At 55.4% G+C, this 16295-nt stretch overlaps 5 protein-coding genes across 5 annotated transcripts in view; 2 read left to right on the top strand and 3 right to left on the bottom strand.

Moving 5' to 3' along the window:
• The first annotated feature begins 2786 nt into the window (after window positions 1–2786).
• On the top strand, window positions 2787–4613 carry DICSQDRAFT_82618 (acid protease). Its single transcript, XM_007363678.1, has 5 exons — window positions 2787–3394; window positions 3449–3488; window positions 3542–3827; window positions 3896–4311; window positions 4375–4613. Exons 1-5 carry the CDS (start codon window positions 2957–2959, stop codon window positions 4473–4475), a joined length of 1281 nt encoding a protein of 426 aa, XP_007363740.1. The 5' UTR covers window positions 2787–2956; the 3' UTR covers window positions 4476–4613.
• Window positions 4614–5413: 800 nt separating this feature from the next.
• DICSQDRAFT_56304 (uncharacterized protein) lies at window positions 5414–6776 on the bottom strand (the record flags this gene model as incomplete). Its single annotated transcript, XM_007363677.1, has 3 exons — window positions 5414–6278; window positions 6389–6582; window positions 6654–6776. The coding sequence occupies 3 exons, from the start codon at window positions 6774–6776 to the stop codon at window positions 5414–5416; spliced, it is 1182 nt and encodes a 393-aa protein (XP_007363739.1).
• Window positions 6777–7600: 824 nt separating this feature from the next.
• Window positions 7601–10705, top strand: DICSQDRAFT_102245 (WD40 repeat-like protein; the record flags this gene model as incomplete). The annotated part of the gene is made up of 6 exons (XM_007363676.1): window positions 7601–7916; window positions 8007–8365; window positions 8456–9039; window positions 9098–9188; window positions 9250–9630; window positions 9687–10705. Exons 4-6 carry the CDS (start codon window positions 9098–9100, stop codon window positions 10703–10705), a joined length of 1491 nt encoding a protein of 496 aa, XP_007363738.1. The 5' UTR covers window positions 7601–7916; window positions 8007–8365; window positions 8456–9039.
• A 2319-nt stretch (window positions 10706–13024) lies between these two features.
• Window positions 13025–13855, bottom strand: DICSQDRAFT_168066 (uncharacterized protein; the record flags this gene model as incomplete). The annotated part of the gene is made up of 1 exon (XM_007363675.1): window positions 13025–13855. One exon carries the CDS (start codon window positions 13853–13855, stop codon window positions 13025–13027), a length of 831 nt encoding a protein of 276 aa, XP_007363737.1.
• A 1953-nt stretch (window positions 13856–15808) lies between these two features.
• Window positions 15809–16295, bottom strand: part of DICSQDRAFT_168065 (uncharacterized protein) — a gene marked incomplete at both ends in the record, with an annotated part of 4081 nt that continues 3594 nt past the window's right edge. Inside the window, one exon of the mRNA XM_007363674.1 lies at window positions 15809–15878. Within this exon, the coding sequence (XP_007363736.1) occupies window positions 15809–15878 (70 nt within the window). The remainder of the gene's footprint in view (window positions 15879–16295) is intronic.

Genomic DNA, 16295 nt, shown 5'->3' with positions numbered 1-16295 from the left:
TGACCACTGAAAGGTAGGTGAGTGCCAAATCTGTGTTTGGACATCGAAACCTGGACGACCTTCAAGCCAGGACTGGGTCACGCCTGTATACAGCCTGGCACTATAGTAGGCGATCACCATCACCACGGAGCGGTCATTTGCACGAGCGAGACAGGCTTCTATCTCCAAGATACCACGCAGAACACCTATAACGATCAGGGAGCTGTAGCGTCGAATCAACATGGGTTGCTTATGTCTTGAGGTTGAGTCGAAGCAGTGGTTCAGCTAAAGCGCACTGGGCACATCGGCCCGAGATAGGCCCATCGATCACCACGTGTCCTTCACGGACATTCCCGGGGTGACTCTGGACGCTCATGTACTTCGATCTCGTGGCACTGGACTCTGTCCACGTACTCAGTGTAACCTGTAAGCCCGCCCATTTCGTCCCTCATCAGCAGAGACTCGCGCAACGCACCATATGCCAGCATTCTGTTACCTTAGAGCTAATGCTTCTGGGATTTGCTTGGTGTCATCGACGCTGCTGGTCACTCCAAACCCCTTCTGCTTGCACGATTCGAAACAACCTTGGGTGTCGCGCATATAACAATAATGCAGATTCTCTGGGTAGCTGATTCAAGGTGTACACAGTTTCCATGGGCTATTGAAGCGACAGTGAAGTTCCCCGATCACCTAATGTCGGCGACTTCTAGCTCGAGGAGTGCAGCGGCGCTACGCTTCTCTGCTTCTGTCCAAGGCACTCCTTCGCACGTTCGCGCTGTGATTGCCAGTGCCCATCTTGAGTCGATATCGAACAACGTGATGGAAGCGAGGCGGTTTGTCTCACTATCAATAGCGCCTGCCTGCGAGTCTCAAGAACCTGGACCTGAGTGCCTGCGCCTGGATCCGGGTAGGCGATACTCACTAACCCCGTTTCCGACCATCAGGCTGGAAGAAGGGTGGCGCGTGATGCATGCTAAAGAGAACAAGTGAGCGACAAATCTCCTTGGTGACACTTCCAGGCCGCTTATGTCGAGCTCCCGCTTCTAGCAGGTTAGGAGATTCCGCTGGTCGCAGGAATGGTCTCAAGAAAGGCGATCCAGGTCCTTTCCGCGTTGTTGCATCGTGTCCTAACGACATACACAAACCTTCATACCGCCTAGCAATATGCAAGTCCGCTCACGTAGGCCGCGTAGTCACGTGAAGCCATCACGCTCATATCCATGACAGTCGAGTGTGGTGACGATGCGGACGCAACAGTGTGGCGGAGGCCCCCATGGATCCAGCACTGGACGTATGTTGATCTCCTTCGCCGCGAGCTCAACGAAGTGCCCTGCTCACAATCTGTAGATGACCCGCTTGGGTCCACAAACACGCACGGGGCCATCGTGAGTACGTTATTGCATTCAAAGATGGCGAGAGCTGACATTGCGATAAGCACATATGTAAGACTGCTGATGTTGTTCGAGCGCTGCTTTCGTAAATCATAGACTTCCAGGAATCCAGTGTCAACGAGGATCTCAGCGCGATCCGTACAAAGAACCGACGTCCCGACAACAGTCATTCATTGCATCCGTCATCCGGGGTTTGTACATTCCGTCCGTTATCTTCTGCATCGTGCCACTGATACGTTTAGGTGACTCGGTCTCTGGCGGAAGGAAGAGAAGCAGAAGGCAAGGAAAGGCTGTGATCGCGCAGAATGTGCGGCTTGCTGCGCAGCGGGTCTTCGTGGGTGGTAGTCATCGCTATTGGAGCGACTTTCGCTTGGTTTGGTTGAGCGTCCATGCAAGTACTCATGGACAGAACAAGTTCAGTCCTGGCGAAATGGCAAGTTGTAGAGGGCCAGTCGGTCGATTTGCGCAGACCGGTGGAGACGATGGCGGGTTCGATAATGAGGCGGATCGAAGCGCCGTGTGATCCACCCAGACACAATCATAAGGAGACAAGCCATAGCGACTATAGTCACCATGAAGGATTACCATGTCTCAATGCCTCAATGAGCACGGGGACCATACTTCAAGGCTATAGGACGCTCTCGTAACGGGGGGAGGCGGGCACCGCGCCGGATTGTAAGTTCAGCAGAACGGTGTCATTCTATCTCTTCGGTCCCAAGTAGGAGGGAGCCCTGACCTCGCCGACCTCGCCGCAGGGTTCACTGCGCCTCGTCATACTGAGAGGAGCATCGTGCGGCCAGCATATGTGGATTGTCTGGGAAGTGAGGGGTAATGGGAAGGGTAATGGTATGGGCGGCGAGGTGAGCTATTTACAGCCTGACTATGCGCCCGGCGGACTCCGGAAAGAGGCAAGTGTACAGGTTGAGCTGCATATGACAGCGTCGTTTGTGGGGTTGCTGGGTACGAGTTACCCGAGATAGCTTATCAGAGCCCGTCGCATCCCCGCCATGCCTTCTGGGTTCTGTGCCTGGTATTCGCCGTGTCCTATGCGGGGCACTGCAGGAGTCCCGGCTGCGTCATCTGCGGCACCCAACCCTATGTAAATCCCTTCGCCAGGCCGCCAGGCCGCCACAACGCCATCGGAGGTACCTATCTTCCTACTGCGCAAGAAGCACGCCGCTTCACACTGTCACAGCCTTGGAGGCCGCGAGAGGCACGTATCGATCTCCCTGGGCACCCTTGACAGGACGACTCTGCGATCATACTGGGGATATGTCAGACTTTGTGCCAATCAGACGTGGATGCGATCTCGACCGTTCGTTGAGTTCTAACGACAAGGATTCGGACAACTCCAATTGGCGGCTTCGCTCCTTCCATTCTCATGCGCGATATTTCGGTCTTCAAGGTGCCACTTGCGCATTGCGACATGCTCTAGGTACCTACCGCGAGACTGCTCGCCTCGTGCACCACGCCGTTCGCATCTCCCCAATGCAGATTCACGATGACGCCTTTAGCTTCCGCCTCAGTATATATACCCTCCATCCTCTGTTCAGACGACTACTCCCCAGAACAATACTTCGCACAACATGTCCTCCGTCCCATTCATCACCCGCGTCGTCGCTCACAGCGCTAAGGACATCCTCACTCGCGACCGGGCGCGCGCGCAGAAGATCCTCCAGGGCATCAACCCTCACGGCCCGAGCGCCTTCCACGAGGCCCGTCGCAGGCGTCACGGCCACCACCACCACCATCACCACCCTGCCGGTGGTGCTGCTGCCTCTGACCCCTCTGGCGGCGGGTCTACGGGCACTGGAGGTACCTCTGGCGGCGCGCCTGGCACTTCTACCCCCGGTGGAGGTGTCGACGTGACGGATGCCGGTGTCACGTACACTGCGTCCGTCGGTGTCGGCAGCCCGCCCACTCAGTACACCCTCCTCATCGACACCGGCAGCTCGAACACTTGGGTCGGCGCTGACCAGCAGTACGTCAAGACCAGTACTAGCAAGAGCACGGAAAAGTCGGTCGTAAGTCTGCGCCAGACGCTCTTGCATTCTTGCTGCTCACTATCCGCTTAACAGAGCGTCAGCTACGGCTCTGGTTCGTTCTCCGGCACCGAGTGTATGTATATCCTTCAAGGTTCGTTGAGAACAAGAGCTTACATAGTTTGGTAGTCACCGACCAGGTGACGCTCTCGGATTCGCTCGTCATTGAGAACCAGAGCATCGGCGTTGCCTCGACTGCACAGGGTTTCCAGGGCGTCGACGGTATCCTCGGTATCGGCCCGGTTGACCTCACCCAGGGCACCGTCTCCGGAACGGACTCCGTCCCCACCGTCACGGACAACCTCTTCGCTCAAGGCGCCATCGCTAACGACTCGATTGGTATCTTCTACCAGCCCACGACCGAGAGTGGGGACCAGAACGGCGAGCTCACCTTTGGCGGCATCGATGAGAGCAAGTACGCCCCATCTCTCCATACTCTAGCCTCATAGGGATCACTGCTGATGTCCTGTACGACCTCTGCAGGATCACGGGTGATGTCAACTTCGTCCCGATCACCTCCACCTCGCCCGCCTCGAACTACTGGGGTATTGACCAGGACGTGACCTACGGAAGCTCGTCCACGCTCCTCTCCGGCTCCGCCGGCATTGTTGACACCGGCACCACCCTCCTCCTGCTCGCTACGGACGCGTTCCAGGCCTACCAGCAGGCGACTGGCGCGAAGCTCGACAACTCGACAGGACTCCTGACGCTTACCGAGTCGCAGTTCGACAACCTGCAGAGCCTCTTCTTCAACGTCGGCGGCACCACGTACGAGTTCACGGCCAACGCCCAGATCTGGCCGCGCTCGCTCAACTCGACCATCGGTGGTGAGGAGGGCAAGATCTACCTCGTTGTCGCGGATCTGGGCAGCCAGAGCGGCCAGGGCCTTGACTTCATCAGTGCGTCGGGTACTTGAACGGCATGCGGAGAGCTTACTGACTGGCTTGATATTTGCGTTGCAGACGGGTTCGCCTTCCTCCAGCGCTTCTACAGCGTATTCGACACTGGTAACAGCCAGGTCGGATTGGCGACGACTCAATTCACGACGGCCGAGACCAACTAGGCCGTGTAGCTCGACACAGAAATAACAACTGACGACCACACGAACGGACTCACGATTCATGGACTAGGCTTGGAATACCGTCGCTGATATACGTTGTATCACTTTGATATATCAATTGGACTTGAGTGTAGAGTAACTCCCCCGAACCTCACGACCCCTTCCAGTCCGAATCGCTACGGTACAGTACGTACGCCGCTCTTGCTGGCCGCCTGCATCAATCTCGATCAGTTTCTTCATGAGAGCCGACCGAGACTGTGTAAGCGTTGGAAACACTACTGCTCATATGGCTTCAATGACTCAGAGGCTAATCCAAGGCGTATTCCTGACTGCTTTCCATCCGTATGCTTGCAATTCGTTTGTGTTGACTCCGTGAAGTCCGCCATGCGTGCTCCCGGGCGACGTGATGTAAAGTAATAACGACCAGACTCAACCGCCCGTAGTTTAATAGCCGCCATGTCAATGATTGATTCAATGCTGGAACAAGCCTGTAAGTACCGCGACACGATACGTACAACCTAGTCCCACTTCCTATGCGAGGTGTGCAGTTGAGACGAAGTGGGCTTGAGTGCATATCACAAGGACAACTATAGTCTTCGAAGTAAGACTTGAGTAACATAGATGGCGGACGTCTCTGAGCCAAGACCCGACAGATGCTGTTCGGGAGAGACGCATTCAGTCAGGGGAATGGTATAATCGATACTGATACAACGTGCCAAGACAGTGGAGGTATAGGTACAAAGCGGGCAACAGTACCCCGGTACAGAACGGTATCTAATCCAGCGATTCGGTATAAATAACTCGTACGCATCAAGTCAGTGTGGATCATTCGTGAGACGTTCGTCATGAACTGATTAGAATACCGCAGACAGAGAACCAACAAAGCGCACAGGCGAGAGAAACGGAGGACGAGAGGCAGAGACAGAGACGAAGACAGTCCTCTAGAAATCGACCGAGAAGTAGTCGGCCAGACTCTCCTTGATCTCCCGCATCCGCACCGTAGTCGCAACGAGCGCGCTCTCCCTGCAATGCGGCATGCCGTCCAAGAAGCCCTGGCTCGGAATCTCCCTCTCCACGAGCGCCTTCATCATGCTCTCCGCGAGCATGATCTTTCCCAGCACGTCCTCGCGCGCCAGCCCGGGCATCACCTGCGTCCCCGTCTCCAGCACGGTCCGCCACAGCGCGCCCCACGCCTTCGCACACCGCTGCTGGCTCGTGCACCGCGCGCTATGAGTCAAGGGCGGGGGCTGCGAGGGGAGGACGTCCCACAGCTTCGACAAGGCGTAGTATCCCGCGAGGAGGCGCACGCGCTGCGCGCGCGTAAGAGAGGGCTCGGCGTCCCAGGCGGCCTTGCCGCGGAGCATGAGCGCGTGGTACGCGAGCCCAAGGATGGGCCGCAAGGTGAACCGCTCCCCGATCACGATCGCGAGCACGAGATCGCGCCCTTCGCCAATGAGCCGCTTCCAGCGGACGAGCGTGCACTCGAGCAGGTCCGCACGCTCGCAGAGCGCGGCGAGCTCCGTGAGTTGGATGAGCGTGGGCGGATGCGAGGAGGACGCGGTTGGGAGACCACCCGCGGTAACTGTCGGGGGGTGGGCCAGGGGACCGGGTGTTGGGGTACTTGAGCTTGAGGGCGTGGCGGTGAGGATGTCGTCCAGCGCACCGGGTCGCGCATAGTAGTGGTGCAGCGCGGAGAGTGCCCAGGTCATGATGTTGCGAAATTGGTACTTGTGCGTGATGCGGACGAGATTGGCAAGCTGCGTACAGTCCGCTTCGGCGGTCATCGCTATCGTGAGCTCATGCGGTCTGCGCGACGATACAGTCGGCGTGGCAGAGACAGTGCAGGTATGTGGGACGCGTGATTGGTTGGTAAAGTGAGAGGAATGTTGCTGAACACTAGAATCGTTGGCACTCACAGTGAATACAACGCCCACATGAGGGCGCGGAATTCGTCCGCGGTATCACCCTGCAGCTTGATCGGGTTGTCGTCGCTCTCGCCCTCCTGCGCGACTGTCATACTAGACTCCGAACGCGCAGAGTCTGTCTCTCCAGGCAGTTGGAACATCGTTTCGAACGCGGATTTATCCTTGGTGAGCACCGATCTGTGAACCTGTAGCGTCGTCAGACACGGGTTGGACAACGTGAATCTCCGAAACCCTTATGCCGCGGATCGATACGCACCTTGAATAGAGTGTTTTCAACGAGTAGCACAGTGTTTCCATCGTGGATATAGTACGACGGATCTCTGCTCGGCCCAGGCATGGACAGAAGGAGTATACCGTCGTTCAGGAAAGAGTTGCTCATCATGAGTGGACTATCCGGGGTCAGCGTCGGCTGGCCGTCTTGTGTCATTGCGAATGAGATGTCGTTGCTGGTCTTCAACGGAAGGCGATGGTGCACGGAAGGGAAGAGCGGGTGATATGTCGAGGGCGTCGGAACTAGGCACGGTGGGATCTTTACGTGTGTGCTGTTTATATGATGCTGGTGCGGAGAACGTGAAGCCGTATGAATCACGATGCTGACTGGGATCAGGTGGTAGGCATGACTATGCGTAGGCACAGGAGGACATTTATGCCCTAAGAGCTGGAGTTCGTCGAAGGTGGCAGAGGGCGAGTGAGGGACTTGTGCGGACGGCAGCGGCGGCGGCGAGCAACAAGCGCTATTCCCACCGTACTTAGGTGTCTCTGCACTCCTGGCGGCCGCTCCTCTCTACCGACGTCCATCTGCGCCGTCTGCTAGCACGTAGGTATTCGCCTTTCCTCCTTGCGGAAAACTGCTTCTCATGATATTACCGCCATGACTGGAGTAGGTTGCAAGGCATCCCGAGGCCCAGATCAAACGCTCCTGCGCGTGTTACCTGAAGGCCTTCAATCTCGCACATCTCTAAACCATCTCTGACCGCGCTGTGGAATGAAATTAGCTCAACTGCTGTGTTCATATTAAGGGAATAGTGACATTCGCGCGGTTTCAATGACCTCAACGCTCTCGACATTCGACGCAGTGCATGCACCTTCATACCTGCGTTCATTTGGAATCAGAATGAGTCGTCGCGCCGCCGATGCGAACATCCACACTGGTCTTCCGCTCGCGGGGTCCATGAGCAGGTGCATATGCTCCCAGCCACTTATCGCATACAGATCGTGTTCCGCACCGTCGGACCTATGTATCCAGGATCGCCACGATGGCCGGCGCCGCAATGTAATCGTCCTGCTGGTTGCCCCGTCGACCTGGCCACAGCACGATCTACTCCCCGATCGCTGGGGAGGAGCCATCGCGGGATTGAGAAGTTAACCCATATATTCCCAGTCTTTTAGCACACCATCAAACAGCCGCATATGCAAGACCGCGAACTGCTAGGGCTTCAACTCTGGTTTCTCTTTGAACCCAGTACGAGGACGGGCGTTGGCTATGCTGACAGCGCCGCATGCACCGCGTGTATATGAGGTTCGTGGGGATGCCGAGATCGAAATTCTGTTGCTTACACAGCACATCGGTTTCGTACCGCATTCATGTGGTTTTGTCCGATGACAATAGGAGGCAGTGCCTAGAGATTAGGCCGAGGAGGTCCTGAGTCTTCGGCGTCGCGGTAGGCAGCTTTCGTTCGTCCGCGCATAACCGCAGAGCTCGCGTTCGATTATCGGGTCTCGGCTGCTGCGGGGCTTCTCTGCACCGGTCTCTCCAGCCGGCTTGCGTACCGACCGTGGAGGCGCGTCGTCCCTTCTGCCGGTGAGAGCTATAACGGGAGGGTAGCCTTCCCGCCCGGGATGCCTCCCTATCATTCCCACTCACGTCAGGTTCGAAGGTCGGAGCGCCGTAGAAGTGAATGCACGCCCCTGTCATGCAGGAACTTTGATGAATAGAAGTGGCAAGGCGCTGCAACGCCATCTTTATAGGTATAGCGATATCCACTCATCTTATGTCGTTCTTGCCTCATACATTCCTCCACACTCGGCTCGCCATGTCCCTCGTACTCCCTTGGGAAGTCATAGAAAGAGTCATTGACCACTGTTCCGACGACGTTAGAACCCTGAAAAGTTTTTCTCTTACGTGCCACCAACTCACTCCTCGTAGTGTCTCTACCTTGTTCGCTCATGTCGGCCTCCGAGTCGAGAGTAGGGACCAAGTATTGAAGCTATGCGACTTCCTACAGGGCAAGCCTCGTCTCCGGTCCCTCGTCCGGTCCATAACTGTATCCCCAGCCCATTTCGCGGCCTCTCTGCTCTATCTTCTCCCTAATCTCTCCGACGTCGCGATCATTTCTCGCGAGTCAACTCTCCGCCGCAGCGGATCCAATCAGGCAACAAACGAGCGGGAAGGATACACTCCAGTAATCCTGCACTCGTCCAGTCTGAATTGCTACCACCGCCTTGGGACGCACATCCGGCACCTCCGACTCTTTCATCTGGCCTTCCCGACATATCTCGCCTTCTCTCGAGTGCTCGTGGCGTTCGTCAACATCAGAGAGCTCATCTGTGGCCACATTGCCGTCCGAAGTAATGTTACAACTGCCCCTCTGGATCTGGTCAACGAACGTCTGCGTGGACGGCTACAGTTGAGGTCACTTACTGTGAGTGTCATTGCTCGTTCTTCAGTCACGAATGATATTGATCATTCCCCATCCACAGATGGATTCAGGTGTAGACGACGCTATTGTTGCTTTTCTGTCCGAGTTGACCCAAACCCTTGTGGGTGACCTAGTGCTGGCGATGGAACCCGGTACGCTGCACAGTCTTCTCGTTTTTTCGTGATGGGATCTGACCTTATAGTCGGCTTTTAGCACAACTGGAGTCGTTCTCCCGGCCATGGGACTGGACACGGCTGCAGTCTCTGACGCTGAAGTTCACGTTTGAGACAGAAGCTGTGCAGGGAATCAGCGCATTCCTCAAGGGCTTTCATCCTCCTAACTTGCAGGAGGTCACGGGACATCTGTGTTCTGTCGAGGGCGGACTGAGAGAAATCAAGAGATTTCAGAAAGACAGGTCCAAGCTAGACGCTTGCATGGAGTTGGAAAATACTTTACTCCGTTTCCCCCAGCCACGATTACTGGTTTCCTTCGCATCGCATCGCTATTGCAGGAAACAACTCTGGACTCGAGAGCTCGAAGATCGATTCCCTATATTGCACAATCGGAATGCGCTCGTCGTCGACTCGGGCCCTTGTGAGTTCCAGTTATACTGCGGGAACTTACGGCATGTCAGCTGATCACCTACACAGCCATCGCTGTTGGCCACGAGAAGGCTGTCACGTCGTTTGTCTACTCCGCAGACAGCACATGTATTGCGACCGGATCTCTGGACTCTACCATCATCATCTGGAGTTTCGAAGGACTAGTCCTGCAGGAATGGGCGGCACACACCGGATCTGTCCTGTCGCTCGCCTTCTCCCCTAACAGTCGATATCTTGCGTCCGTCGGCAGTAACAGCTTGAATTTTGTAGTCTGGGATCTCGGCCGAGGCGCACACAAGCTCGCCACAGTCGAAGGACACGCCGAGAGCATCGAGTGTTGCGTCTGGTCTCCCGACGGCACCACGATTGCATCCGGATCCTGGGACGCGACCGTGCGCCTTTGGGATGCGGGGACATTCCAACTGCGCCATTCGCTGAAGCTGCATTCCGCAGAGCGCATCTGGGACATCCGCTTCTCTCCCGATGGACGTTGGCTCGCCTCTCGGGGCGGACAAGGCAGCTATACCTGGAACGTTGCATCAGGTGCGATGCGCAAGACCCTCCAGGAACGTGCGGAAGGGCGACTCGCAGCAGGTGTGTTCAATCCCGAGAGCACACGCCTTGCCGAAGTGTCTCGCAGCGGCGCCGTCCATATCTGGGATGTGCAGACGGGACGGCGGCTCTTTGCCTTCAAGGAGCACACAGATGCGGTGGTCGACGCGACGTTCTCTCCGGACGGGCGGCTGGTGCTGTCCGCGTCAAAGGACAAGACTTTGAGACTCTGGGACGTGACCGGAGGCGTCATGATCCTATCACTCAAGGGGCACACCGGTCGGGTCACAGCAGCGTGCTTCTCTCCATGTGGGGAGTACGTCGCGTCAGCATCTCTTGACAAGACGGTACGGCTTTGGAGGACGGGTAATGGATCGTGTGTGGCGACGTTCTCCGAGCACGAAAGTGGGGTCACGCATATAGCTTTCGCCCTGAATGGTAGAACACTGTCGTCTGGAGATAGTGATGGAACAGTCTTTATCAGACGTATGAGCGATGTACTTCGAGACGAGTAAGTGCGGTTGTAGCCACAGTCCTTTGTCTTTAGTTTGCAGCTTTTCACCCTCATAAGGTGTCCTACGGAACGAAGCGGCTTCGGCTACGATAGCAAGAGATGCGTCGTTGCCTACTCCGCCGCGATCAAGGAGATCTGTCTACTCTTCTCGTCAATGAAATCGCGCAGGACGCATACCTTCCAGTTGTCCGCTGCCTGACCCGGGTCACATCAGCAGCCACAAGTGTAGCCTGCACTGCACTTTCACCTGGAGCTGAATCGAGAGCATCCCTTGTATGGACCATGCATGTATACCCCTGCACACTAACGGGCTGAGCTTGTGCGCTATCTTCTATTCTAAGGAGAATAACAGGTGTGGATGGCTACTCACGGCATAGGCCAAGTCAATCGACATGTGAGATGCATCTGTTCAATCCTGAACACTGGCACCTCCCCAGGCTTGACGTCCCTTGGCCACACAGGCGCGATATGATTCTCTACCCGGCCGACGTTTGTCACGTTTGTCGCAAACAGGCTTGCGAAGTGTGGAGGAACAGGCAGAACGTGTTCAGGGTACCATCTGGACGCGTGACGAAGACACGAAGGTACTGCTCCGTTCCGACACCCGCAAGGGTGTAAGGAAGCTCCTCTTCGACCAAAACCTGAACGACTGACGCAGGGTTGATCGAGTCGGGAAGGTAGTAGAATATCTTGTCGGCTTAGCTGCGCACTTGTTTTACGTTCGCCAGTATGCCCAAGACCGAAGGTCAGGATCGTGAACCCCTGCCTCGAATGTGGCTCCTTCGAGCGGGCACTCAAATCTTGCGGCCCGGTCAGATCAGTACACGGGTGCTTTGCAAAGCGCATCTTAGAAGTCCCCAAAATATGTGGTCTCAGCAAGTCTCATGACTCGAGAAGGATAGAGTGGAGAGTTCACGTCCTTCCGACGCTGCGTGGGATGTCGTAACGACATCGCCTAGGGCGAAAGTGCCCAGCTGGCACATCTTGCAGCACGAGATATCTGTAGTAGGCTGGTGCGGCGACTGCAGGAAACAGACTTCAGCCGCCAACAATCATAGATCACCCTCGTATGATCAGGCAACATCGTTCAAGATCAAATGGCCCTCAACGCACGTGCCTCCGCGGAATGCGTCGACAGGCTTCTTGGCTGGGGGGACGGAGCCCAAGTTGGGGGACGCCTCCTCACGCACAGCCCGCGTAGTTGAGATGAGGCGGTTAGAGACGTACGGCCGTGTTGTCCTAGCCAGAGATAACGAGCGTGAGGCTCGCCTCAACGACATGGTGGAGGAAATGGGTGCGTTACACCCGGCAGCGAGTGCATGCCACGCGCCTAGCCTTATGACCCGAAGGAGCCCTCAAGGCGCTAGCGCTCGTATGATGGCAACTTTGTGCAGTCCGGTATCTTCAGGCGTCTTCCGCACCGCAGACTCCAAATTATCCGTCATCCTAGACACCCTCTCTGTGGCAGGTATGACAAGACCCCGTTCTGCTCAAGCCAAATTGCGATACTCAATGTGCTCCCCACAGGGGAGAACCGGAAAACTCAAGTTTTCACGCCCTTCCGAGTCAAGACCGGCGCTCGTCCTGCTCTGTGGACGTAGCCTCTAACCCGACTGCGACACGAACACATGCGCACACAAGACTCGAAATCTGAGATGATGCCCATCCGCCCGCCCGCCCGTGCAGCCAGATCCCAGTCCCTTACCCTGCCAGCTCAGCCTCTGGTGTCACCATTCCTCAAGGGATATGGGATGGAATCCCCCCGTTCGCCGGAACCGAATACGAGGAGGCCGCAGTCCTGATAGAAGTACGAAACAAAGAAGAAAACCGAAAATAGAGCCTGCCGAAACCGACCAAGTCGAAACCGAAACATGTCGAAACCAAAGCAATCTCACGCGAACCAGAGCCAGAAACAGAACAGCCGGAACCAAGGACCGCTCTGAAAGAATGACACCACGCCGCACGGGGACACCAGGGGCCAGCCCGACGTCCTCGCCAAACACACCACACACTCCTCACGAAGAGAAAACCGAGCCACCGCGCCGACGTCCAAGAATCCGGTGCTCAGCCAGTGGCCAAGGTGGGATCAGGATCATGAACGGCAAGTAGCCACCCCACCGTCCACTTCACCCTCACGCCCCACCTCTATCTTACCGTGCAGCTCCTTCAGGCGATGAACAATATCCTCAGGAGCTGCTGCCAGGCCGATCCGCATGTCTTGCCAGAAGGAATCGGTGCCGTAACTTGTCGCTCTCGCTCGTCGTCCTCGAATTCGACCCAGACCTAGCCAGAGTCTGGATCACCTGCTGCGCACTGTCGTTCATCGTCGTCCACGGTCGAGATCGAAGCGAGAGAGAATTCGAGTGAGTCGAAGTGGTTGGCCATGAACTCGAAGTGGGCGTCGTGGTGGGTCGCAGATCGTCGACGCCGTGTCGTCCCAATTGGTCGCGTCGAAGTCGATCGTGTCCGAGTCGGACTCCGTCCGTTCAGAGTCCGAGTCAGGGCTGTCAACCGAAGATCCAGTCTCGTCAGTATTGTTCTCTAAGCCGTCCTCTTCTTCCTCGATGTCGTCGAGCGAAGGCTTCGAGGCAACCTTGGGCCGATTGGTGAGGAATATGCGCTGGAGAAGGCTCCCATTGCCGGTCGAGTCGGTCGGGTCGGTCGCGGCGGAGCGATCGCCGTCTTCTTTGTTGTCCTCATCCTCGTTGTCTTCCTTGTGGTCCTCGTTGTCTTTCTTGTGGTCCTCGTTGTCTTCCTTGTGGTCCTCGTTGTCTTCCTTGTGGTCCTCATCGTGATCCTCATTGTCGTCCTGGCCCTGGTCTTTGTCCTCCTCCAGTATCGTGGTCAGGTAGTGGCCATACTGTCCAAACATACAAACATCGGAAGCGAAGAACCGGTCGACGTCGAAAGAGCTGGATCGGGCGTCGACTTCATCTGTGTCGAGGTCGGCCTCGCTTGCGTCGTCGGAGAAGAACTCGTCCTCAACATCGTCAGCCCAGTTGAAGGCGGAGGCAAGTGTTGCGAACGGATCGCAAACTTGGTCGCCTACAAGGGTTGCCTGAAGGATGTCTTTTTCAGAAACGGCACTGATGATCTCACCAGGAGAGTTGACCGGGAAAGTTGAGGCGGAGGTGGTGAGTGTAAGAGACATAGCTATGGGGTACTGCGCAGCAGCGAGAGAAGGTGTGAGCTGGTGAAGGTGTGTGTGGGGTAAGGAGTGGTGGTACAGAGGCAAGGTAGGTGAAGCCGCAGCGAATTCCCGAGGCTGACATTTATATGTCAGTATGCAGGCCAGTTCACAATACGTCGAGTTATCTCTTATGTCTTGCAGGAACATCAAACATAGGCACATACGCATCCCGAGACTCCTGCAGCTGGTTGTCCGTTGTAGCAAGTCCCTGTGATGCCCTTCACTAATGTCCTGACCGTGGTAAGAACTGAAGAGATATGTACAGATCAATGTCCAAGACGTGGGGTTCATCCCGCCAGCTTATATCTTTCTGATTGAAAAATAGTGCTCCATCTAGGCTGCTTCAAAATCAGAAAAACGAGAACGTCTCTGTTACGACTGACTGTCGAGCGAGTAAGTGGAGACGAGCGAGGCAGGCAGGAGCGCCGATGAGCTCTAATCGCAGTGAGACTGGAGTGGAGCTCAACAGGCAGGACTGGAGACAAGGTGTGTATTGAGCAAAGTATCTACAGAGCGAAATACATGATGGCTTACCTGGAGACAAGAGGTCAAAACTAGAGTCTCCCAGTAGCAAGGGATCCAGCTATATACGAGAAACAAACAATGGGCGCTAAGGGACAATGGTGTTGCCATGGGCACTGAGTACAAGGGACGTAGGACAATAGCAAAGGGGAGAACAAGGGGAGCTATTGTCCGTATGCAAACAAGGGGAAACCATGCCGGATAGAGAACAAGGGTGAACATACGAGGCTGTGGTCCAGATCGAAAAGGGAAACGTAGCCCCGTAGGGGCGGTTCGTAACAAAGACCGATCGTGGCAGACTCATCGGCCGAAGCTAGGACGTAGATGATGGTCAGTGCTGATTCTCCACGCCACTACAGCACCACTCACGCGCATTGCCACACCCTCAACAGCCGTCAACCCACCAGAACACGAACATAAAGGAGGAGCAGGACGGGACCAAGGCCATCAAGCGGGCCATGGCACACAGCGGAGAAGCCAGGAGGAACAGGTCAGTGGGCCTGCAGTTCGGCCGTACACCCTGTGCCCCTATTATACACCTGCTTACCCAGCTCGTCTGTCACAGACGGGAATGTACGTCCTCCCTCGCAACCTGTCCCATCTCGAATCATTTCGTCTCGCCCCATCTCTATGTGATGCCTACCATACCCACTTCCGCACGAACGCACACTACACGTGTGCTTCCCATCGTCCGGCCTGACCCTGTGCTCTAAGCGCTGTCAGGCACCAAAATGGATTGGCACCTGGACATGGCTTACAATGAGCTACATAATCATGTGACAGGTAACAATTGGAACCTATCACGGAACCACAGGCGTCAAACATCAAAAAAGCGTAAAACGGTGGGTCCATGTTTTGTGATGTGGCACCTCCCATCATGTCTACCGTCCCCCGACAGACCCTCACAATCCCCGATGAGATGATCCCATACCTCTCAGACCACCTCAACTTGGACAACGTCATCCGCTGCCCGGTAATTGTACGCAAGGACTCCCACCATCTTCACTTCCACACTCCGCGGATTCGTGTGCCGGAAACGCACCCATTTGGTTCAATTCCGCCTCCCGATACCCCGTGTTGGCTCATCCTTCCAAGCAAGTTAGAGCCGGGCTGGACATTGCCTAAGGATGTACACTTTCTTGGTCGAGTCCTTCGAGTAGCTGAGTATCAGGAGAGCCGCGTCATCGTGCTCGTACAACACATCCAGTCGCCGGCGATCCTTAGTCTCGCTGTACCATACGAGTACTTTGTCGGTGACACAAGTTCCTGGTGGGCGCAAGTGGTTTGGAATGTGGTCAGCAGAGTCAAGATCCTGCGGAAACCAGATAACGAAGACTATCTTCCAGGCGAGCCACACTGTTTGCCATTCGAGTACAGAAAACTCATAAGTTGTTAGGTGTCTCCCTCGACCCTATCACAAATGATTGGGAGATCAATGACGAGGTTCAGGCCACGTATAGTCCTGTATAGTTACAAAAGGATCAGACAGGACTTGTTCGGTAGTTGCATCAATGGACGTGAAACTGCAGGCTAGATTAACAACTTGCGTGTCTGAGCTTGGATTGATTAAGCGTTTGGGATAAACATGTGCAGGCTATAATCATAGAACATTCTAGAATGTCCTGGCATATAACCATAAAGGGTAACAGTTGACTAAGCATCTCTCAGAACTGGGGAACAAGGTGGAGAATATTCCGGAACATTACAGAAAGTTCTAGAACATTCCAGACTTTTCTGCAAGAAAATGGTCTCATATAAAGCTCATAGGGATTTGCCTGCTTATCAATCTACTAGGCATGACTCAACGTAAGACCAATAGTCCATGGATAACATAATAGAATGAGCTAGAAGATCCCAGAATATTCCAGCACGTACCAGA

Source organism: Dichomitus squalens, assembly GCF_000275845.1.
Source record: "Dichomitus squalens LYAD-421 SS1 unplaced genomic scaffold DICSQscaffold_7, whole genome shotgun sequence".
In the NCBI taxonomy this organism is placed as follows: Eukaryota; Fungi; Basidiomycota; class Agaricomycetes; order Polyporales; family Polyporaceae; genus Dichomitus; species Dichomitus squalens.
Note: the sequence above shows the minus strand (reverse complement) of the source record. Positions and strands in the feature narration are given on the sequence as shown.